This window comes from Sphaerodactylus townsendi, linkage group LG01 (assembly GCF_021028975.2).
Source record: "Sphaerodactylus townsendi isolate TG3544 linkage group LG01, MPM_Stown_v2.3, whole genome shotgun sequence".
Lineage (NCBI taxonomy): Eukaryota > Metazoa > Chordata > Lepidosauria > Squamata > Sphaerodactylidae > Sphaerodactylus > Sphaerodactylus townsendi.
Window position 1 is genome coordinate 105,928,790 of NC_059425.1, and position 24,944 is coordinate 105,953,733.

A 24,944-nucleotide genomic window follows, 5' to 3' on the forward strand; every position below is an offset into this window, starting at 1 on the left:
TTAGTACATTTCTCAGATGATACACACTATTAAGTAAAACTGTGCATTAATATCATGTAATGCAGTGTTGCTGTACAGCAGGCTCAGAGATTAGAAGCTGTCTGTAATGATGTTCAGCACTTGACTGTCAAGCTGTGTTCATAACCACAAAATGTGATTACTAATCAAAGATATGTGTATTAACTCAGTATAATGGGACAAATGTTTAATTAATGATAAATTAAAATGAAAGGCAGAGGGAAAATGTGATGCATCTTTACCTATTCCAATCCACAGGGGAAGTTGTAAATCTGAATGCTCCCCATATCAAGACAAAGAAACCAACAAAAACAATCTATTTGGAAAGCTAATATTAGAAGAGCTTTTGATTAGCTGTTCCCTAACATACCCGTTGTATATAGGAAGGTCGGTTTTGTTTGGGGTTTTTTTAAAAAAAATGCTGGAGTACACAGAAATATGATTCTTCACACCAGGAATGGTTCCACCTAAGAAGGACATGATTGTTCTGAACTCTGAGACCTAAGATGCAAACATACTGGGGTGTGTGTGTGTGTGTGTGTGTGTGTGTGTGTGATTTGTGCGTATGTCCCATACAGCTCTTGCTAACCAAAAATTCCCTTTCAAAACAATTGTAACTACATTTCAAAAAGACACTATCACTTCAACCTTCATGGTTCTTCATCCACAGCTATATATTCTTTCTTCTTCTGTTGCAACCTTTGAATCAAAAGCAGCCTCTTTGTGAAGCAGAGGAAATGATGGTGATATCATTTAAGATTAATGGACGATTATCATTTTTAAAGCCTCAGCATAGCCAGAGGCATTTCTGACAAGCGAGGAAATTGGAGTTTGCTAGCATCTAGTCTGACCTAGTTTTCTTTTCTCCTTGCAGATACTTAAACCTAAGCGTAGTCAAAGGCTAGCAGCCAAACAGCTTATGGCCCTTGGCTTGCAACCTACAATGGCAAACCCAGAATGAGGATCCACCCATGATATTTGTTTTCTTTGTTGTCTTGTTTACTTAAATTATAGTGTTTAAATTTCTATAAGCTACTTTGAGGTCAAAATGTATGACAGAAATGCCCTGATAACCTCCAAATAGATGAACCAGACAAAATAAAGATAAGCAAACTGAAGGAATAGGGTTTTGGGGGGCGGTCTTCAATATATTGCAGAATTTGTTGAGTTGGTGGTTGTCATAAGTTGTAGTCAAGTCTGTCTTTCTTTTAAAGTAGACAAGAGTATTTAAAAGCAAGTAAGTTTTTATTCTAGCATAAGCTTTTGTAGACTAGACTCCACTTCTTCAGTTACAAAGCAGGAGAAAAGAGCAGTCAGCCTCTTGAGACTGCAGCTTTAAGTTAACGAGGAAGGGGAGACAGTTTTGAAGGCAGTAGCAATGCTTCTTCTTAAGGCAGTGTTTGTGATATGTGGATCTGGATTAACAGTTTACCATGAACATTGTGTCATTTTTATAAGAAGTTATAAGGCATATTCAACTGTAATCTGGAAATAAGGACTGCTAAATTTATTTTTGAGTAAACATGCAAACATTTAGACTGCCAGGTTAGAAATATCCAAGTGACAACCTAGGTGCTCAGCCACTGCCCTCTTCACTATCAAGGCCACCTAATAATCCCAAAAACTAATCCCATTATGCACATCATTTGCATGTTATCTCCTACGCCAAACAGGTTTTCCCGGCTGAACTGCAACAGACAGGGCTTCAGGATACCAAAGCAGATACAACTTCTAAAAAAGCAACTACAAAGAGGACATTTCAGTCTTTGCCAAGTTGGTTTGTCTCCCTAATAATATGGCTTTTTCTATAGGATTGTTAAAGATATAGAAACCCCATATTCCTACCAGAAGGAGAAGGGAATTATGAAAATATGGCTGTCAGCTTACAATATCCAGTCTGAGTTTTCGTTGTTTCCTGTCCAGGTACTTAAGGCTAGGATATGGCTAGAAGTTCAAGCCCTTAAGGTGAAAATGAGATTTGCTCTACATTTAGAAGGCTCCCCACTTTCTTTCTCACATTCGTTTTTGTATTATTGTAATATTGTTGTTGTTATTGTGAATCTCTTTGAGTCCCTATTTGGGGGAAAAGGTAGAATATAAATGCACTGAAATGTAGTGACAGATGCTTTGGTCCGACATTTCCTTGACAAAAATTGGAGGCACAAGCCAAATCTCTCTGCTTTTATCCTCACTCCTGCCACAAGAAAGGAAACAAACTATAAAATGTAGGTGAGAGGGAAGAACTTTGGCACAGCCTTGTTGCTATTCATTGGGGTGGAGACTTTTAAAAAAGATTATTTTCAGAATGTCATTAACAAAGTGTTATTCCTCATTGCAGATCAAGAACCACAAAATTATGTATAATGGGACTTTAAAAAAAGCTGAAGGGAGAAAGGAAGAGACAGTTTTATATAGAGATATGGATAGAAATGGCACTTTTGGTGTTAATGTGTGATTGGAGAGTTGTGTCAGTGTCAATGGGTCTCAGCGTATTGTCAAAGGATTTAATGGCCATTATTAACTTGCTGTTGTGGGTTTTCCAGCCTGTGTGGCTGTGGTCTGGTAGCTTTTGCTCCTAAGGCTTCACCCACATCTATGGCTAGCATCTTTAGAGGCATGTCACAGTGAGAAACACATCTCACCATGACATGCCATGAAATGTCTTGCCACCCATAAATGTGGACAAAACATTAGCAGCAAAAACTTTCATACCATGGCCACACAGACCAGAAAACCCACAATAATCAGTCAATGTGACTCACTTTCCAATTCAGGCCCAAATCAATACTAAAAAAGCTGAAGAATAAATAAGAAAACTTTCCTTCCACAGCCTCTCACACTTCAGGTAAAAGGACTCCTAGCGTAAATTCTGCACAAAGCTAGATGCTCTGCAGTTCAAACTGTGGCCTGCATTGTCAGTAAATAACTTTTGACAGTGGAGGAGCACCACTGTAAACTTGGAAGGCATGCTGAATCTGGACAGAATACAAACAGAACTTACTGAAAGGAACAGTACAGATAGCTGGAATGTGAAATTAACAGGATTTCAGCCTTAGAAACCAACTGAGAGGCTGGAGCCGGGAATGGAATGATAAATGAGTATGTGTTATCAGCAGACCCTTCCCGATTTTCACTGTACCAACATGTATGAGGTGACTTCTTTTAAAAGGAACACGGCAGGCCCTCGGAAACATTAATAGGCTCTAGTCCCTGACGATTCTGTCCGTCTGGCCTGCTCGGCAGGAGAGAACTACACTGTATACAACTTGTAATTAAGGTTTTAGTAACGTCAGCCTTGCAAGTACGCAATTTTGGAGCCTCCGCCCGCCACCTATTTCTTCTGCCCTTTTATCCATATAATCAGTTAGACCACAGTGTCATTAGGTTTATCACGTGTTGGAGCGCCACAACTTGCAAGTCTCGCCATGCCAAAAAAAGTTCTCCTCGCGCACACAATGTACAGCAGTCCTCCACACCTCTAGGAGTCGAAGCAGAAGGCAGCCCGCTTTGGATGTACACGAACTCTACGTCATCCTAAACAGCGCATCCGGGTCCCGCGCGCGCGCCTTCTCAACAATGACTTTCCTCTTTTCCGGGAACAGAGTTCGTCGAAGAGTGCCTGTTTGTAGTAGAGTGGGCGTGGCCAACCCTAGCAGGGAGACGTGCAGAAACTTTATTAGGAAACCCTCACGCACATTTACATTCCCTATCCACTCGCACACCTAGACTCGCGCGCGGCCACGCCCCCTTCCTCCTGGCCTGTCGCGCTTCCTCTGCTTTCCAACCTTCCTCCAGCCAACTCTGAAGAAGGCGGACAGGCTCCGCGAGATCAACAAGCAGCTGCTAGGGCGGCGCGCAGGGGAGAGGGCGCGCGCAGGCGCGCGCTGCGGAGGGCCCCTCGAGCCGCTACCGGCGCGAGGCGGTGGCGGCGGCTCGCGCGCTCACTTTCCTCGGTCAGCCCACCCCGCGCGGTCTTGGGATCGATTCCCGGGTCGGTGTAAAATGGAGGGTCTGACCCTGAGCGAGGCGGAGCAGCGTTACTACTGCGACCTCTTCTCCTACTGCGACACCGAGAGCACGAAGAAAGTGGCGTCCAACGGGCGGGTCCTTGAGCTTTTCCGCGCCGCGCAGCTTCCTAGCGAGGTGGTCATGCAGGTAGTCCGCCCCTTTATACTCTCCCACACCCCCTGCCCTTTTCTGAAGGGATGACACGGAGCAAGACCTATTCCCCTTCCCTGACAGGCCAGCCTCTACCCACCCCCGGACCTAGCAACTCGAGATTATGGTCTCTTTAGGACGCGTCTCTAAATCGAGGCAAGCTGGCCTAGCAGTTACAGTCAGAGGCTAGGCCAGGGTGGGGCTAGTCTATCTCTCCTCTGATGGTGCCGTAAAGGTAGATTTTAGGTTAGAAACTGCTTATCTGAAAGTGGCCTGTTACTCTACCACCTGCACACATGCAATGTTTCCTAGTTGAGATTCTTTTTTCAGACGCCCATAACAGTTGATATAAAACCTTGTACCTTTTAAAAATAGTAACTTGCTAAAACAGTATGGGTTTAGCTGGTAACTGTGGATACGATATACTTGCTTGACTTACTCTTCTTGCCCTGCTCATGTAGAGGTAGTGTCTCTTTGCTCTGGAGATGTAGAGGTAGTTTGCGCGCCCAAGAGGATACATTTATAAACATTGGGAGGAAGTCTTACATAGACCTTTGCTTGGATTAAGCATCAATATTTTCGGGAACTTTTATCAGTACATTCCAATTACAAACATATTGCAACCTATTCGGTTTGAGTACTATTGTAATAGCTTCATGGAAAGCGTGAAAGCCACTAACTCTTGGAAACACTGTTGTTTGGAGAAGTTAACTGGTGGAGCAGTTTCTATAAATGTTATCCCCAGTGTGATTTCATGGTTCTTAAATTCTCATCATGCATTTTGGTAACATAATTGTGTAGTTGTCATGTTTTCATGTGGCTGTTGCTAAACTAGTAGATATCTATTACATTTTTATTATTTACAAAATGTATATATTGCCTTTCTGCCTTTACAAGAGCCACCAAGGCAGCTGACAAAATGTGATTTTTGAAGTGAATGTTGCTGCCTCTGTGTCACTAGTTCACTTGAATGACTTTCAGTTTTGTGTCCTGTTGCACAAGAATCCTGAGGTACCATAGTTCCTTGATTTCTGCAAGCGTGTGGACATGAATGTGGAACTTGGTCACTGTGTTGATACTGGATGGTAAACAGAAGCAGCATATCCCATAAAGACTATGACTTCAAGTAAAAGTTATGATAAAAGAAAACATTAACAGAACATGCACTGGTAGAGCTCTTGCGAACAAAAAATAGCAGCCTCCAGTTGATGGGTATGACTGAGAAGTTAAAAACTGTATTACATTGTTCAAATGTATGATAAGCTGGAACTGTATTACTAAGCTCTTGCTAAAATACATACACAAGAATTGCACTAATACTGTGTTATTAGTAATACTGGACCTAGTGTAATATGGAGTGACCTTGACGTTTAATGTAACTGGACTTCATTAAAAGATAGCAACTTAGGTTATTGCTAGCACCTTGGGCTATTTGCCTGTGAAAACAACAAAAAGTTTCAGGCTTCAGTTACAATGGTATCAGACCTAACATTTTTATGCATAAAATAAGTACAAGGGTTATTTAACCTTTGTTTTTTAAAAAAAGGATTGAACTTATTAGGAAGTTTTAAATGATTGTGTGTTGTGTTCAATAGAAGTAATAATTTGAAAGTGAAAATAGCACAAATTCTGTTATGAAAACTAGTAGTTTCTTCTTACCATCCTTTTTTTAAAAAAAAACTGATGTCACAGTATTGGGTTATTTGTGACAAACCTTTTCCCCCTAAGATTTTGGAGTTCTAGGTTCATTTTGAACTATAAACTTCCCCTCAGTTTCTGGGTGTGGTGAGTGTATAGGGTTTGGGTTCACTTCTGTGTGGTAAGTTTTGTTATACACATGGAGATTATTGAGATCACTGAGGTTGGGTTAATATATAAACAACTAAGAAGATTTATTTATTTACTGGTTGGTTTTAAAGGAACAACCAGCAGCCCAGGGCTCCAGGTAGACAAAGTAGAAACCTGGTGGAGACACAAAAATGTAAATTGGTTATGCGTTCAGAGAGCAGTTAGACTTTTCTACAGTGCATTCAGGCGTAAACAGATTTTTATTGATAGCCACTAGATTGGATTCTTTCTTATACACAGAATTCCACACACCAGCCTGCCCCTTCCCCAGAGTCAGACTAAATTGTACAGAGCTAAACCACTCTGCCACACTACCAGGCAGAGCTATCCTTCACTCTAGAGGTCAGCTGTTTTTCCTGAACCAGATGGGAGTTGTCACTGTCTCGCTGAGGCAGAGCACAATTTCCCCTTCCCCTGTGTTCCTTCCAGCATTTTATCCCCCTTCTTAAAGGTGATTGGGTATTGGAACAACACTCCTGTGAATGGTTGATTTTCCGTTCAGACCCAGGACAGGCTCCTGCCCACAGTATTGAGCGTCTTCAGTGTCAATAAAATTTCCGCCATTTCTTTTTCTAGGGCAATTTTTGTCAACAGCCAAGATCTAGTCAACTTCCCTTTCACTGTGGTGTTGTATAACCGTGAACCAGTTCACCAAAATAATTAGAAGCTGCTTGCCTGGTCTCATCAGATCTCAGAGTTAACTGTGGCAAGTACTTAGATGGGAGACCTCCAAGGAATTCCAGGGTCGTGATGCCGAGGCAAGCAATGGCAAACCATTTCTGAATATGTCTTGCATTGAAAACCTCACCAGGGGGCACTATATAGGTCAGATTTACCTTGACAAAAACAGCCACCACAACAAAAAATTATGTGACACAGAAACACTGGCACATTTCATAAAAATGTTGGTACATTTTTCATTAGCAGTTACTTGATGACTGTTTAGCTCAGTGGAAAGGAGGCCTGGCAGGAAGATCTCCAAGACAAAGTTTCATGCATAGCTATTTTCTCACCTCTAACACTTGTCTTGTAGTTCATGGTTTTAAGCACCATGTTTCCTTTCCTACATGTGTATTCCTAGCTCTGTTGGTGTGTAAGCTGATATAACTTCGTGTTGTGTGTCTTAAAACTACTTTTTTGTTATATTGGATGAAACCCAGAATCTAGTATAGTATGTTATATAGTCCATTAGCCTTTCTCTAACTGTGACAAATTTTGGAAAGTAGGATTGAGGATGCTCTGAATTCAAAACAGTAACTTGTTGGAGTGCATAAGAAATCTTTGGCTTTGAGCATGCAGATTGTGATCAGTCATGCTTTAGAAAAAGTTCATAACTATGCCAAATGAAGTAGTAGTACATCTGCAGTCCCATCCAAACCCAGAGGTGGTGGGCTGTGGCGCTAATGTGGCGTGGGGAGTGTAAGGAAAAGCCCTGAAACCTCCCCGCCACTGAAAAGCCCCATAAGGCTGAAAGGACATGTGGCACAGAAAGTTTGGCATAAGCCTGAGGGCTGGTGCACCGTGCTACTGGCCCTCAATCCCAGGAGGGAGCCAACTAAATTTGATTCTGCCTGAAGGAATACCCTGGCCTGCCTCCTCCCATGCTGGCGTCAAACCATTACAGGGATGCCAGTGCAAACTTCTGGCTGCTGGTGCATCTCCCCCCCCCCCCCGCTGTGGTAAGTGCCCTGAGGAGGGCAAACATGCCGACACCAAGGGCACACCACTTCCACAAGCCCTCCTCCCCCCTTTGGATGGGGCTGAAAGTTAACTTTTGACTTTTCCAAATAAGAGTTTGGCCTTCTCCGGCTTCTACCTATGATTCTGGGCTGGGTTGTTCACAAAATGTCTAACTACATTTTAGTGTGTAAACATAAAAGTATCTGTTTACCATATAAAAGCCACTGAACACTCAGTGCTTTGTACATACAACGTAATGGTCTTATGATTTTCACACACTGTTTGTTTGTGCTACATAAAAAAACTGGCAGATGTAAAATAGCCTTTAGACATAGTGAGACATATGAGGAAAATTATAGAAAATCTTGTATGGGATGTCCGAGGATGGTCACTATGTAAAGCAACTGTTTTATTCTGTAGTCTAGATATTCTGGCTCATTGTCTATGATTTCTCCATTGTACAGACCATCTGACTAACATTCAGCTAATGCTGGTCAATTTTATTGGAAATAGGCACTACTTTAATGTCTATAAGACTATGAAGTGATGTCCTGAAAATCTTGTCTGACAGCAGACAAAAATTGTACATTTCTCAATTTCTTTCTCTGGAATATCTACTGGTATATGTTTAAAACACACGCTACTAGGCTACAATTTTGTTGCAGGGTCAAGCTGTTTTTTCATCTGCTGGGCAGCCCAATCCAGAACTCTCTGGAGGGCTTTCTGGCAGTGTAGGAAAGCACAAAAAGTCAACCTCCCCCACTGGAAAACCCTCCATAGGCCTTAATGGACTTATACCACCCAATAGGGTGGCATAAATTCAGCACCTGAACCACGACACAACCAGCTGCACACCCAGGGTGGAAGCTGACTGACCACCCCCAGGAACACCCCCCCCCCATCCCATCATGCCTATCCGATTGGGATACCAGCACAGCTCTGCAGCGGCCTGTACTTCTGGCTTTTGCCACCACAGAGCTGAGCGGTAGCCAGCTGCAGGTGACTTTGCTCTCTGCACTGTTTAGGGTGTCCTTGCACTGACGGAGCGGGCAAATGCATTGGTATGCCCCTATGCAGCCTTCCCAAGCGGATTCCCCCCTCACCCATCTGGAATGGGCCATAAGTCAAGTTGACTGACTCAGACTCCTCCAGCGGGAAGTAAAATCAGTTATCTAGGCACAGTCAAGCAACAGCTATACCAGGGGTAGGGAACCTGCGGCTCTCCAGATGTTCAGGAACTACAATTCCCATCAGCCTCTATCAGCATGGCCAATTGGCCATGCTGGTAGGGGCTGATGGGAATTGTAGTTCCTGAACATCTGGAGAGCTGCAGGTTCCCTACCCCTGAGCTATACTATAACTGGTACTATAACCCAGACTGAGGTGAAAGCTCCTCAGAGCAGCATGAGAGCTCCAGTGCTTGCAAAAAATTCATTCAGTAGAGTTAGAGCTGTGTAAATGTCTCTTGTTAAGTATAAGCATCAAGAGAACTAGACAGAGAAGGGAATTTTGTCATTTGTTGATCAGTATGAAGGTTCAGAAGTTGAGTTCAGCAGGTATATCGCCTGATGTTACTGACATGATTTTAGTGAGATACCTGGACATATAATGGTGTGGAAAGTCATGGGGGTTTCAAGGCAAAATACTTTCAGAGGTGATTTGCCATTGTCTGCTTCTGTTTAGTGACCCCACACTCTCCTCAGAATACTAACTAGGGATGACCCTTCTTCGCTTTTGAGATCTGGTGAGATCAGGCTAGCCTGGGCCATCCTGGTCAGGGTGGACACAAAGTAGCAAAGAGTAAAATAAACACTTAATGTTTCATTGCTAATGTATAAAGCAGAAAATGACCTACTTTCAAATAAGCTTATGTGAATTTTACCTTACATTCATTCAAAACTGAAGAATTCAGCTGACTGTTTTTAGAAAGCTCCAACTCAGTAGAGACGTGGAATGTGAGTATAGCTGATAAAGCAAGTATTGTAGTTTTTAAAAAATGTTAGGTAAAAGTGAAGGTAGTTCTTTGTGCAAGCATCTAATCATTACTGACTCATGGGGTGATGCAACATGACATTTACTGGGCAGACTATGTTTATGGGGTAGTTTTTCATTTCCTCCCCCAGTTGTCTACACTTTACCCCACCAAGCTGGGTATTCATTTTACTGATCTCAGAAAGATGGAAGGCTGAGTCAACCTTGAGCCTGCTACCTGAGACCGACTTCTGTCAGGATCGAACTCAGGTTGTGAGCAGAGCTTTGGCTGCAGTTCTGCAGCTTACCACTCTGTGTCACGGGGTATGTTTATTTGCTCTTGATCAAACTGGAACGTTGTTATCTGTACAAAAGAGCAGATAAGTGACATAGAAGACTTACCAGGGATAGTTTACAATTTTTGTCAAGCCACAAAATACAATGTAAAAACCCCACAGGAATGTCATTATACTGTTATGTCCTTTATACACCTACAAATAAATCAAGAAAATAAAAATGGAGCTTTCTAATACAGAAGCTATTATTATTGTGCCACTATATTTTAATTTCATTTATTTCTGTGTAAACCACCTCGTGTCTTCATAAGAAAGGTGGACTAAGTGAAGAAAATAAATACTGTATAGTGCAGATTATACTTTTGAGCTTTGGTTACTCTAAATAAAACATAATAGAATAGTTAATCTAATTTACAGCACAGGGGAGGGGGGAATCCATCTCTGAAGGTGGCATGGGCTTACGCTGGTGGATTTGCTCTCTCCGGGGCACTTATGCTGGCAGAAGGGAAATATGCTGGGCCGTTGCAGAGCCCTGGAACGCTCGGCCTCAGCGGCCAGTTCTTCACCAATGCTCCCATGCTGTGCCCAGCTACATCAGCATAGTGGGGGCATTCTGGAAACAGGGCTGACCTTAGTTGGCTTCTAGAGCCCACTCAGCTCTCATGCACTGATGGAATCCCTGGCAGAGAGCTCTATTCTTGCCTATGGGGGCTTCAAAGGTGGATGGGTTTTTTTTCAGACTTCCTGTGCTGAAGGAAAGCGCTGTGGATTGGGTGGGTGGAGCGGCGCCAGTGGCACTGTCCCCGCCCACCTGACAGCTCTGGATTAAGCTGTAAATAACTGCCACAATATGTGTCAAAATACATTGTGGAGACAACTATGGATTTTTTTCATGAGAAGAAATATTATAACTCAGTTTTATGTTTAGGGCATTTTAATGTTTAATGCCACTTTATCCCCCATGGAGGTCCAAAGTAATTGATAAGTGATTTCCAAAACAATATAAAGACAAAACACGCATATTCAGGGTGGCTTCTCATTCGCTGGGCTGCCTTTTGTATGCTCCAGGCTTGCACCCTAGGCCATTGCCTGGCATCTTAAATCCTACTTTGACTTTGAAACATTAGACTACACTTTTAGAGCTTCTAAGTTTTCATCTTGTGCACGCAGACATTAATATACTGTTTGTACAGAGCTGCAGAAAAACTATCCACAGTAATGAAAGAAAGTGCAAACCCAGAAGTTGCAATTGATTTTATTACAAAAATTATCAGTGGTATTGTGATGCTTTCATTTTGGTGAAAGACGTCAAGTGCTACTCAGCTCCATGCAAAAATATTCTTATTTTAGATATTCTTGGTTTTCACCAGATCATGGAACTTTGTGGTGCAACAAGACTGGGATACTTTGGAAGAAGCCAGTTCTACATTGCTCTGAAACTTGTTGCAGTAGCTCAGTCTGGGCTTCCACTACGAATGGAAAGCTTGAATACAGGTAAGCTTTGGAATTATTTTAAAACATAAATTCTGGGTCATTAAAATGTGACTGTTCTGTGATTTTGTCCAGTATATTCAATCTATATTTATCATCTCCATCTATATCAGCTGATACCACCGCTGAGATCTATCAGCTTTTCCTGAATAGATTTTTTGTAAGTAGAACTTGTGAGGAAAGCGCTTCTCGTAATAAGATTCCAGAATGATAGAAATTGTCCCATGCCAGTTTCTGACGTGCTTAGACCTGCTTCTGTTTTTATTATTATTATTATTATTATTATTATTATTATTATTATTACTATTATTAATAATAATAATAATAATAATAATAATAATAATAATAATAATAATAATAATAATAATAATAATAATAATAATAAACCGCCCTCCCCCGAAGGGCTTTTACTTGTTGCTTATTAATTTATAACATGCTTTGCTTCCCAGTGGGGATCCAAAGCAGCTGACATTGTTCTCTCCTCCTCCTTTATTTCCTAACAACAACCCTTTCTGGTAGGCTAGGCTGAGAGTATGTGACAAGCCCAGACACCCAGCAAGCTTCTGTGGTAGAGTGGAAATTGAAACCTGGGTCTCCCAGATCCTGGTTTAGTACTTTATATGACCACTACATGACTCTGATGTAGAAAATTCAAGGTGCTGTTATATGTTTCTGTTTCTGACAAGATTATTATTACAAATTTTAATGTTAAAGCACAGTGTTTAAATGCAATTTTCACTACCGTCATAATATAAAAGTTTATGGGGACAGTAAATTAAGTGCCTTAAGAGCAACTTGGAATAACATCATATTTTTGGGGTTATCTAAGCATTTTGTAATTTAAACATATAATGATTTTTATCATTATTTTAACAGTCAAGGACCTTCCCCTGCCCAGATTTGTCATGTCAAAGAATGAACAGGAACTGAGGCATTCGTCCTTGTATTCTTCAGATGCTGATAATACCTCCTCCTATTCAGGTGCAATTCCCCCTCCTCCTCCAGGCAGAATACAAGTGAAAAAAGGCTCTGTGAGCCATGATGTGGTCCAGCCACGTACATCAACAGATCAACAGGTAATTAAATGAAGACCAGCTCTAAGGTTTTTTGTATTGTATTGTGCTAGATGGAATTTCTGGACATTACTAGTCGTGGTAGGGGTGAAAAGTGCAAAGAAATATACAAATACGAAGAAATACACTGCAAGCTAAAATAAATCTCTTTGTTTTAGTATTCCAGAAGTTTGTGCCTAATGTAACAGTATTGAATATTACCTTGACTTTTGAAATAATTCCATTCATTTATTTCTTGTCTATTATTTTATGCGTAAATTTGTAAGTGCTTTAACCATTCTGGTCAAACTAATATTCCTGTTTCTTTCTTTTTTTAAAGTGATCTAGATTATTAAAAATTGCATGAGTTGGAAAAAGTGTGTGTGGGTGGAAAGAGATACATTTTTTAAAACAGAAAATGTACTCAAATTGTTCAGACTACTGCTGTTAGGTCAACTTCCTTGAGGCACCTTGCTTAATGCATGATTAGAACTTGATCTGTTTTTCTAAGTATGTTGTGCTTATGTTCAAAGAGCATAGTGTATTTCTTATGTTAAACTTATAAACAAACCAGTATGTTCTTTTCATATGTGTTTCCCTTTTTCATTAAAGTATCATAGTGGTATGATCTTTTCTCGGAAGTTTGTCTGAATTGCAGATCCTTTTAGACTTGAGTAGGGTGTTTTCCAACCAGGGACAGACCTGCATAGTTTTTCTGTTTCTGCTTGTTGCTTATAGCATAGCACTGCAGCAATGTGGCTTCTATACAGCTGGTTTCTCTGGCAGTTGTTTTTTTTTAATTGGAGATTGAGTGATAGTATACCAGTATACCATTATACCAGTATATATGTCAGGTTCTATGATTTCTCAGCTTTTGTTTTAAAATGCTCTCTGGTTCTTTTTGTTGCAGAAATATTTCTGCAATAGATACTTTTTAAAAGGAAAACTTGAAAATTCAGGGAATTTACTGCATAGATAGTTGTTATTTGGGTGAGACTTGAGAATCTACTCTTCCACACACCTGGCAGTCATCCAGACTTTGCTGCAATCTTTCCCAAAACTTCAGAGCAAAGCAGTTTTACAGAAGATAATAGAAGAGTTGGGGAAGTCACAGAGGTGCACAAAATGCACCACTGGGAAAGCAGGAAAAAAAAACTCACTGATAGACTAAGGCTCATTCCGCACATGCAGAATAATGCACTTTCAAACTGCTTTCAGTGCTCTTTGAAGCTGTGCAGTATAGCAAAATTCACTTGCAAACAGTTGTGAAAGTGGTTTGAAAACTCATTATTTTGCCTGTGCGGAAGGGGCCTGAATGACTGTGACACCACAGGTTGCTTTCTATCAATGATTTTGCTGGGAGGCAGTTGTTAAACCCCCAGGATCTGAAAGGATCATACGACTGGTATTTGTTGGGCTTAGGGGAAGGCATAGGAATTTTATCAAAAATTTAGAAATCAAACCTTGGAAAATTGGTCGCCTTAGCTGCCATCAATGTGACAGCTTTAGGTACGTTACTTTCAAGAACTTTAGCAAACCTCTGGACCAAGGTGCTTCTTCATCCTTGCCACTGTCCTCTGTTTTGGAGTGGAGCTGAGACCTGATGCAGAGTTGTTGTTTTATTTGAGGACAAGCCCATTCTATTCTTAGCACTTAACATACAGGTGTCAAATATATTGAAGTCAGGCTAAATAAACTTGAATCAGGGAAGAACCCCCACTTATGTAAACCTTAACTGAACTCAAAACAATGTTGGCTTCTCCTTAAGTTCCTTCCTGTTAATGCAACGGGGTCTGTTTACCCTCATACTGTTCCCCTGTGCCTCAGTCAGTTCTTCAAATGCTTATTGTGTAGTTTAATGTGATGAATGCTGCTGTTTCTCCAGTCAGAGAACAAATCTAGAAGTCCTGAACTGATGCCTGGAGATGGTAATGGGATGGATGGGAGCCAGTAAACTGAAGTTCACTGTGCTGCTGGTCAGTGACAAAGCTGCTTGAGGACTGAGAAAATCAGCCTGTCCTGGAGTGCATTGCACTTGCAGTGAGTGAACAGGCTTCTGTGGGAGCGAAGGTACTGTTGGATCCTGGCTTAGGCCTGGAGGCCCAGATCTCTGTAGCATATAGTATCTCTTATCAGCACTGGGTGATATGCCCATGTGATGGACTGCAGAAGAAAGTACGATATTTAAAAGTGCAGTTCTGTCTGCAGCCATTATTGTTCGAATGAGGCATAGGGACCTAGGAACAGGGAAGCCACCTGATTGACTGAGGCAATTCTGTACTCTGATTGGTCACAGAAGACTTGATGCAGGGGGGAGGAGGTTAACACCAACTGAACAATCTGAGAGGCTTTTTAGATTGTGAAGTTCCAAGTAAAGAGCTATCCGCCTTATCTAAGCTCTTAACATAATAACTGAGGAAAGGTGTGGCAGTCAGTGTGTGATTCTGTCTTGCCGTATTGTGTGACAGCCCTGTGTGCTGTGGTGGAAAGCAAATATACATGAACTGGGAGAACTGGTGGTTAGGTTATTGATGACCCAGGCTAACGGGCATATATATAACCAAGGAGGGATAGATCTTCCAGGGAGGGGAGAAAAATCTCAAAGGCCTGTTAATCTGTTGTATTGGTGTTTGCTTTTTTTCCTCTAAAGAGAGTTTTTATGTTTGTTTGGGGATTTTCTATCTGTGAGGACTGAGTCAGAGTACTGAAGTTAATGTACCAAGCCTGATTGGACTCTGTGTGTGAGAGAACTAGTTCACTAGCCAGAGTACCATCTTATATAAGGAACTGTACCATCTAAGTAACTGCACTATCTGAAGAACATCTATGCTTATTGAAACTGAACAAACTTATTTAAGCCTGAGCCTGAAAACGAATACTGCTTCTCTGCCAAAGATTTATGTTATAAATATATCTTTCTGCTGCTTTATCCATTATTTTCTCCAAACTATTCATATCCCATTCCCATCTCTTCTCTTAAATAAATCTTTTAATCTGTTTAAGTTTTACATCTTTGCCTCAGTATTATTATTTTGGTATGCCTTATAAAAGGGATTTGCTGACGAAATTTTTAAAATAATAGGCTTTCTTCACCTTCTGAGAGTATAACAGAGCTAAGGTAAAGTACTTCTTGACACCAATTCTACCATATTTCTGAAACACCTCAGTCCTTGAAGGGAAGATGTAGAAAAAATCTGACATGCTAGATCAGTGAGTGGTTTCTCTGCCTTGGTGATATTGGAAGGTGTGAGGGAAGGTCTATCTCAGCCAGCAATGATAGTTCCTCAGAAAACATGATCTGGCCACAGTGATCTATTCTCTTATAATATCCAGGTTAGAGTACTATAATGTGCTTTAATGGTCTGGAAAATTCAACTTGTTGCAAATAAAGCAGCCAGGCTCTTGTCAGGGGCACGATACAGAAATTATATCATCCACCATGCTGAAAAATCTGCTGGCTGCCTATTTGTTTCTGGGCACAATTCAGAGTCTGGGTTCATATCTTAAAAGTCTTACTGACTTGGACCCACAGTACTTGAAGGACTGCCTCCTTCCATAATGCACCTCGGTGCCAGTTAAGATCTTCCTTGAAAGGTCTGCTTTCTGTGTCCCCTCCTTCAGAAGTGAGAAGGGGCACAACCAGAGACAAGACTTTTACAGTAGTGGCATCTCACTTGCGGAACGTCTTTTCCCCCCTTTCTGATCTTTGCTTGCTACTGTAATTTTTTCATTGGTGGAATTATAAATATTCCAACAAACTGATTATTATTCGAAGCACAATATGTCTTCATAGAAATTTTTTTCATCAAACATAGTGTTTGCTTTTTAAAAAGTTATTTTGTTTTATTAGGATTCCACATCTCCAGTTGTTTCACCAACGCAGTCCCCACCAACGTCTCCACATTCATGGAGGAAGCACAGCCGCCATCCTAGTGGAGGGAATAACGAGCGACCTCTTGCTGGACCAGGGCCTTTTTGGGCTCCATTTAGTGAAGCACAATCAGGTACAATCGAATGCCTTTTTAATACCAAGTGTTTCTTGAAGTATGGACTTTTTTAACAAGGAGGGAGAAAAATTATGAAACCCAGATATTATTGCTGTTTGTGTAAAGAAGGCCTCTCCAGGAAGTTACATATTTCCCTCAACCACAATCAGTGACAACTGCACCTTCATTCTAGAGAGTGCAACGTCAAGTTCAAGTGTTCCTCTGTTGTCTCACTTTTCTCTTGTTCCAGAAAAGTGCCTCATTTTATTTATTTTTTTACATTCACTTTGTTCCTGGAATCTTTGGGAAAGTCCTTAATTTTATTGATGGCTGTTCACTTCCACAAAATGTTTCCCTGGGGCACCATGTTGCTTTGGATTTGCACTTTTAAAAAATCTTTGTGCCCAGAGCCTTAACCTGTTATAAAGCTGGTCATGTGATATTGATGATACTGAGTGACCATCCAAATACTAACCTTCATTGCTTCTGTGAGCTCTAATCCAGCTCAGGTTTTGGATTATCTGAACTCTAACATCCCTTTCATGGGATCCTCAAAATATTAGTAATTCAGTTATTAACTGCAAGGTGTTTGTAAGCTTTTTCACAGATAAAATTTTGTTGCTCCACCCCAACCTCCCCACTAATCGTGATACAGTGAATGAGCTAGAAGCCCCTTGGCTTTCTTTGAATCTTGTATTGGATCTTCCAGGCAACTCTCCCAGGCAAATATGGGCAGGCTCCTGTCTGTTGTGAAAACAACCACTTGTTTCCTTGATCCTGTTTGGTTTTACTTAAATGATGTTGCAGCATTACACTACTAAAATCTACATAATTAACCTTTTTAACAATTGATTACCATCTGCAAAAATTTAGCTACTAACAATGTAATTCTATTATCTTTGTTACATAATAGCCACTGAATTAAACTTTGTGAGGATAGATAAGATTTATAGAATAAAAGTTGCCCTAAATATTTCTGCCTCAAATCATCCCAACAACAGCAGAACAACAAAATATGTTCCAGTGTCTCTATATGCTCACTCCCACTTTCACAACTTCTGTCTGAATAGGAAATGCCCACTAAACACCCTTCGGTGACCCTAGATAGATACACATTCATCTTAGCTGACATGAACACTCGTCTATATAAACTTCCCTGGAACTTTCCTAGAAGGCATTATCAATCTGTCCATAAAGTTAGGCATCTTTCTGGGAATATTCAGTTAACTTCCCTGGAAGGCATTATCCATTTGTCCCTGATGTTGGAGGTCTTCCCCCGGAATATTCAAGGAGCCAGTGGTGAAGTTCCTCTTGAAGAAACCATCACTGGATTATTTTGTTTCAACCAACTACTGCCTAGTATTGAATTTGTAATTTTGGGGTAAGGTAGTTGAAAAGGCAGCAGCAGAGCAGCTTTGCTGGAGGACACATCAGCTCTGGATCCATTTCAGTGCAGCCTGACCATGGGTCAGAGACTGTGCTGGATGTCTTCCAAGGCTGTCTCTGTAGACAACTGGATCATGGTGGGTCTGCACTGCTGTTGTTACTCGATCTCTCAGCAGTGTTTGACACAGTCCACCACAAATTGTTGACCACTGCCTTGTTGGCATTGGATTATGTGAGACAGTCCTTTCATCGCTGACCTCATTTCCCCAAGGCCAGGGATAGAGGGTGGTACTTGGGGAGAAGACCTTACCCTTTGGTATGTGGAATTCCATTCTCTCACCAACGCTTTTTAATATCTATATTCTCTCCCTAATGCTTTTTAACATCTATATGTGCCCCTACTCAGGAGTTTGGGGCTGGGATATCATCAATATTCAAGTAACACCCAGCTGTACCTGTTGATGGACAGCCAGTTGGATACTATCTTAAAAAATCTGATTGTCTGTTTGGAGGCTCTGGTAAAATAGATCCCTCTGACATTGAACCCATCAAATATGGTGGTTCTGTGGCTGGGCTGGAGAGGCCTGGGTCAGGGAGTCCAATTTCCCACCTGTTTCAGCTGGAGCCAGCCTCCTTCGTCAAGAGTTTGGGAGTGACTGGATGCCTCCTTTTCTTTGGAGGCTCAGGTCACACATACTGCGAGGAAGGCATTTCTGCATCTTTGCAGGCCCAGCAGCTGACTCATTCATTATCTGTCTCCTACCAATCTACCAATCCTACCAATCTAGCCTACCAATCTGTCTCCTACCAATCTAGCCATTATCTGTCTCCTACAATGATCCATGCAAAGGTCACCTCTAGACTGGTCTGCTATAACTCACACTATACAGGGCTACTCTTGAGACTGCTCCAGAAACTGCAACAGTTCAGGTCCTGACTGAGACCCCATAGAGAGCTCACCTGCAACCTGTGCTCCGACATCTGCACTGGCTCCAGTTTGAATACTGGCTCAGGTTCAAGGTTTCGGTATTAATCTTCAAAGCCCTAAACAGTTCGGGGCCATTGTACCTTTGGGACCACCTTTCCCTATATACTCTTCAGAATGTGTTATACTTTGCTAGAAACAACCTTTAGCAACCCCTTTGCACCCTGGCCCCAGCCTGGAGGAACTCCCCATCTGGTGAGACCTGTGCCCAGTTCCACAGATCCTGAAGGACAGAGATGTTCTGCCAAGCTTCTGGTTAAGGACAGGTGAAATAGTTGATTAAGGTGCCCTCTGTATGTAGTCTGTATTTAGTTTAGTTTTATTATTTTAATTATATTCTTAAACATTGTATTTATTTATATAATGTCAGCACGTCAGAGCCTGGTTTGCCAGGTGGGTTATGAATAAAATAAATGAGAGGACAGTGTGTACTCTACACTTTCAAGAATTGAAGTTCTGCACTAAATCAAAATCTGCTTGAAGAAAAGCTAAGATGTAATCTTTAGAAATTATACACCTGTCTTCATGGTTTGTCTTGTTTTTAATTCTGCAGTTTTTACTTTTGCATGATTTATTTTGCATGATTTATGATTCATTTTGACTTGGCCAGTTGGAATCAGTGATCCTCCTCATACAGCCATTAATGGTCAGATTTAGTCACTACTTAAGCACCTGAGATTTCAGCAGCCATTGTTCACATTATTCAAGCCTAACCTTGCAGTTGTAAGGATAGAAATTTGCTTCATTTTAAAAAAAACTTTCTGTTTGAAAACTGAGGTTTCTACATCTAGTATCATATTCCAAAAGTTTCTGTTTGTTTTTGTAGGCTCTCAACATTGGAATTAGACTTCTGATTTTGCCTAGTACAAGAGAATCTGATCTCCATCCTCCTCTGGTTCCTACTTGAGACTTTAACTTCCCTGCTTAATTTCTGTCTTCTTCTGTCAGTATTATTCCCCTTTCAACCACTGTTGTGTTTGTGCGTGGCTTCAGTACTTCCTGCTCCCCTCCCCCCGTCACCAGAGTGAGAGGTCACATAGAGCTCAAACTTCTTGATAGAGAACTTGAAGAACAGATGTATTGGCCTTTGTTTTATGCATGCTGTAGGATATAAAACCATTTGGCTGAAGCACTGTTTATCCCATAGAAAGTGTTATCGTAGCCTCTGCTTTCAGTGGCCAGCAACTAGGCTTCACCGAGGATGCACAGAGCGGTATCGAAGAAAATCCATAAAGCTTATGCTCATAGCCAAATTTCAGAAACTAAGCAGGGTCAGCCTGCTTTGAGGGGAAATTGCTGAGGAAGTTCAGTTGCTATGCAGAGACAGGCAATGGGAAATCACCTCTAAATGTATTTCCTTAAACATTGTATCTGATCACCAAAAGTTGGCTACAGCTTGACAGTTAAAAACCTAACCAACCAAATGCTGGGCACGAAAATGCTATGGAATAATTATAAAAAATGAGGAAGGATAAAACTCAATAATTAAAAAATTAAAAATAGTTTTATTTAAATAGGGGATTTAAATAGTATTTTTTAAATAAAATGCTTTTTGAGGAAAAATCGATCTAAAGATACCGTAGTTTAAATAGTTTTTGATTTAAGATACATTGTACTCTAAAGGTTATTCACTATGAAATAAGGATTAATTTAATTATGTAGCATGAACCTGTATATTCATGTAACATTTAACCTTTTTGATGAATTAATTCCATCAGTCAATTTACAATGGCATTCTCTTCCAGGGGTTTCTGTAAGATTATTTTTGGCAGTCTTTCTGTCTAGAAGATATTGTCACAGATGCAGTTCTCAGTTTTGCAGTTCTCAGAATTGTAAATTTGCATCTGTAGAAATAACATGCCTCTTCACAGCAGAAAGGTTATAAAATAAACATACAGAGTTGCCAAATCTCTGTACACAGAATCAACAGTTCACTTTTTAAATGCTCAGTTTCAAGAAGTTCAATGAACAGAAGATTGTTTGGAATGGAATTGATCTGCACGAGGAACTAAATGGGAGGTGAGAGGGGGCAAGGAGTGAATTTTTGAAATGAAAGTGAATTTTTAAAAGCAGAATATGACACATGCCTTGGGATCTTTGGGTGTATAGCCTAGTGTTGATTATAGTATTCTGTCCCTTGAGGAGAAAATCTATAATGCAACAGGCCTCAAAAGAGACCCAATCGAAATATTTTAATGAAGTTCCTCTACCTATGGGTAGAGGATAAGACAGACATATATGCAAAATGCAAACATTGGTGACCCGAATGAAACTGAAAATAGTGCGTCTCACAATAATTTCATAATTGTTTATGTATTTCTTGTACTATACCCAAATCAGTAATTTTTCACATAACTAAAACAAATCTGAAAAGTTATTATATTAAAAATGAAACCTTCATCTGGCTTTAAATATTACTATTACGCCAGCAAGAATACGTTTTATGCAGTCTTATCGATAAATCAACTTGATTTAAATCAGATGCACTCTGGAAATGAGCCAAACCCTTTACAACAAACAAAGAAGAGAAGTGTTCGTACAGTTTGTGGACTTGCGAGGTACAAATAAAAATCTGGTTTCCAAGGATATTGCTTGTCCCAGTAGCTGGTAAATAAGTCACAGCTTCTCATTATTCACGTTTTGTTCCATAGTACTCTCATTCTTTCCATTGCCTAGAATTAGATTTGTTTCTGCCATACATGTATGTATCTGTATATTTGCTTGCATACACATGCACATAATGCAAGTATGCTGTTGGGATTTATGCATGTACTGCTCCATCATTTTCTCTGTACACCGTTAACATCTGCTGAGTTTCAAACAACAGTCTTGGTTCAGAGGGCAAGATGGAATGGAGGAAAGGATGGGAAACAACAGGAAGGAAGAGGGATGTGGTGCACCCCCTGTGCCAACCCTGGGTTGGTACCCTCAGCTGTCCACCCTTCCCTGCACAGGCAGTCTTTGGCCCTTTCTGCGGGCCAGATCTTATGGCCATATTGAGAGCCCAGACCTAATCTGTGGACCTCTGGGTACAGCCTGTGTCTGGCACTGCGCCTGGCTCCCACTGCTCTCCTTCCTGCCTCACTCTTTCCCTTTCTGCTCTGCCTGCACTCTTCCTCTTTCTCCTACTACTCTGTGCCTCTACTCCTACGGTACTACTCTGTGCCTCTATTACTCTTGCTCCTACTATTCTGTGCCTTCTACATCTCCACACCCTGATCTTCCTCCTTCTTCCTTTTTATCCCTTCTCACTCCCTCTCGAGCTGGCCAAGACCAGTTGGCTCTTGGGCCATCTATCCGGACTTCCTGGCCCATGGATTGACCTCCTAGCCCAAGAGTCCACTAGCCCCTTTAAGGGCCAGTAAAAGGGCCCAGCTTTGCCCCCAGCTTTCCCTCGCCTGCTCTCTATCTGCAGCCTCCCCACCGTTTTTGGCTCCGCTGCTGAGGCATCAGGCAGCAGTATCTGTGTGGCAGGCTCCAGCTGACACCAGTGTGGGATGTCCCCGCCACTGCTCCTGGGCACACTGGTAACAAGGTGGCCGGGTACGGCTCTCTGGAGGCAGGGGCCTGACTTCTGGAGGCAGGGGCCTGACTTCATCATTCCTTGGGGCCCCTGGGGGCTGCCTTGCAGGCGTGGGGAGGACTTGCTAACAGAACCCATTGGCTTAAATACAGTCAGAATAGAGGTGATTTTGTACTATTTAAAAACCTAAAGATGTATAAGAACATGCAGGAAGAAAACTATTTGGAAATCCCTCCTTTTCTGAAAGTCTCATCCTCAGGGATTATTTATTTTTTTTGGTTTGTGGGGACTCATTCATTTTTACAGGTTGCACTCTAGAACTGTCTGTGAAGCAACTGTTAAAGTTAAGATTCTAAACTATAGACTCAGTGGAAACTGAAACTATTAATTATAAGATGGGTGTTAGGCTTGTAGATCCAAGGTGTCTAAAACACTAACACTGGACTCTCTTCTACAGCTAATACAGGGCAGTCTTATGATAAGCTCATTTCTGCTAAGTTCTCTATGGTCCAGAACTAAAGAGAATAGAGCTTTATATGTTTTATTTATTTATTTATTATTTATATTTGTATACCGCCCTCCCCAAAGGCTCAGGGCGGTGTCCATCAACATTAAAACAATTTAAAACATCAAATACATAATTTACAATAAAATAATATATAAAATACTAACTACAGATGGCTGTACTATACTATAAAATACTAAACAACCCCTCCTTCCCCCTTTATGTACCCACAGGAGGCCAGATGTTCTTATTTTCTTTCCTGTATTCAAATATAGACTCTTATCAGAGGAGGATTAACTTTCTTTCATCATCAGGTGTTAAGTACAAGTGCCTATATACAAAAACCTACTAAAGATCAATGGGAGAATTCTTAACTTTTTCATGAACTTGAAAAACCTGAATCACTCGGCTTTCTGTCAAGCGTACCGCAAGTTCAGAGTACTGGAAAGTGCCACTGTAATGTATAAATTTAGCCTCTTTTTCTTCATCACTCCATTACTCAGCCTATTAGAAAGAAGGTCATAGGCAAAAAGGCAAACCATGTTTGAAGCCTTGTTGGGCCCATGGGTTCTTCTATTCCAAACTTCAACAAGTTCATTGATTGACCATTCATAGAATAAACATAAGATTATGTGTAATGACATTACACCTAGTGGAACTTTCATTTTTTTCTCTTGGAACATGCTTCATGCTATTTCATATGTTTAGTGTGGGAATACTGTTTGGGGGTAAACAAGTCTAAATATGCTGTAGTTCTTATAATTAGTTTTATTTGTTATTGTTGTTTTGATCCTGGTCGAAACATTTAAGAAAAGTCTTTATGTAATGATTGCATGGCTCTGTATGGTCTCTGTGCATCACACTGGTGGGTTTTGTGCACACACAAAACATAATCTCAAAATTTTTAGATCAACAAAATAGGCATCCTCGAGGGGCTAAGATGGACTGTGCATGCTTGGCCTCTCCTGCTCAGTTTCTTTTTTTCTGCCACAGTGTAGACTTTTCTGGGGATGTTTTAAAAGCTTTGTGGAAGTAATTTAACTTGTGTGAGTTTTTTCCTGGTTGAGGTCCTCCACTGAGGTCCCTTGGCCTTTCTCCATTACCCTTCTCCATTTCATGATGAAAACTATTTCTGTTTAAAAGTGCAATAATTGGGAGGGGAAGCATCCATCAGTGGATGGCCATGACCTTGCTGTGCCTTGGAGAAGCTCATTATAACTTAGTAGACCTGGCCTCAAGTTCACCAAAGACGTGAGGTTCATTAGGCGATCTTACTGCTGTTTTCTCTTTTGCAATTCAACACTGTTTACTCTTTGGCAGCCAACACTGTTGCCTTCCAAGTCAGTGTCCAGTCTTACCTTGATGTTTGGCACATCTTCCGTATCAACCCCCCCCCCCCTGTTATTTACTGACATCTCAGTGCCATTTCTGAGTGCCCTTGCAAGACCACCTTCTTAGTATAAAAACCTTTGGTGCCAAGGTCATATAAGAGAAAGGGCAAATATCTGCAACTAGAGAAGAAGACAAAAAAGCTGAAGTGTGCTCCCTCTACACCTTTGGTTGCTTCTGTCCCTTTTCATGTTATCTACATTAAACCTCATGGATCTGAATCTGGGCATCCTACTGGATGCCTGTATGTACTCTGGAATCCATCCTGTGCAAGGTTTCTCTCCCACAAAAAGTCTCATTCTACCATCATTCTTTCCTTGAGGGTCAGCTAGACGATCCATCAGAAGACTCAAAGGCAGTCAGGTATCCCTAGGAAGATACTGTCACTCAGTCCACTGCTTGTGCACAGGAGAACATCATGTCCATCTGGAGCACAGTCTTGGAATTCCCAGTACCAAAAACATTTCACCCAATTGAGCATGTTTGAGTTATCACTATTGGTCTGACATTCAAAGACAGAACTACAGCTAGCAAAGCCTTTTGCACTCTCTTACATGGGAAGATAAACCCTACTTGGAAGACTCTTACTCAATATCGTACTACTCTCCTTCCCCCTACTAGTTCACCTAGCCACCACTCTCCATACCTATATAGTT

At 41.1% G+C, this 24,944-nt stretch overlaps 1 protein-coding gene across 1 annotated transcript in view; it reads left to right on the top strand.

The window, feature by feature from the left end:
- Nucleotides 1-3,620: 3,620 nt before the first annotated feature.
- REPS1 (RALBP1 associated Eps domain containing 1) overlaps nt 3,621-24,944 on the top strand; it is a 56,849-nt gene continuing 35,525 nt past the window's right edge. Inside the window, 4 exon segments of the mRNA XM_048489637.1 lie at nt 3,621-4,173; nt 11,342-11,465; nt 12,339-12,538; nt 16,365-16,518. Of these exon segments, the coding sequence (XP_048345594.1) occupies nt 4,021-4,173; nt 11,342-11,465; nt 12,339-12,538; nt 16,365-16,518 (631 nt within the window). The 5' untranslated portion in view covers nt 3,621-4,020.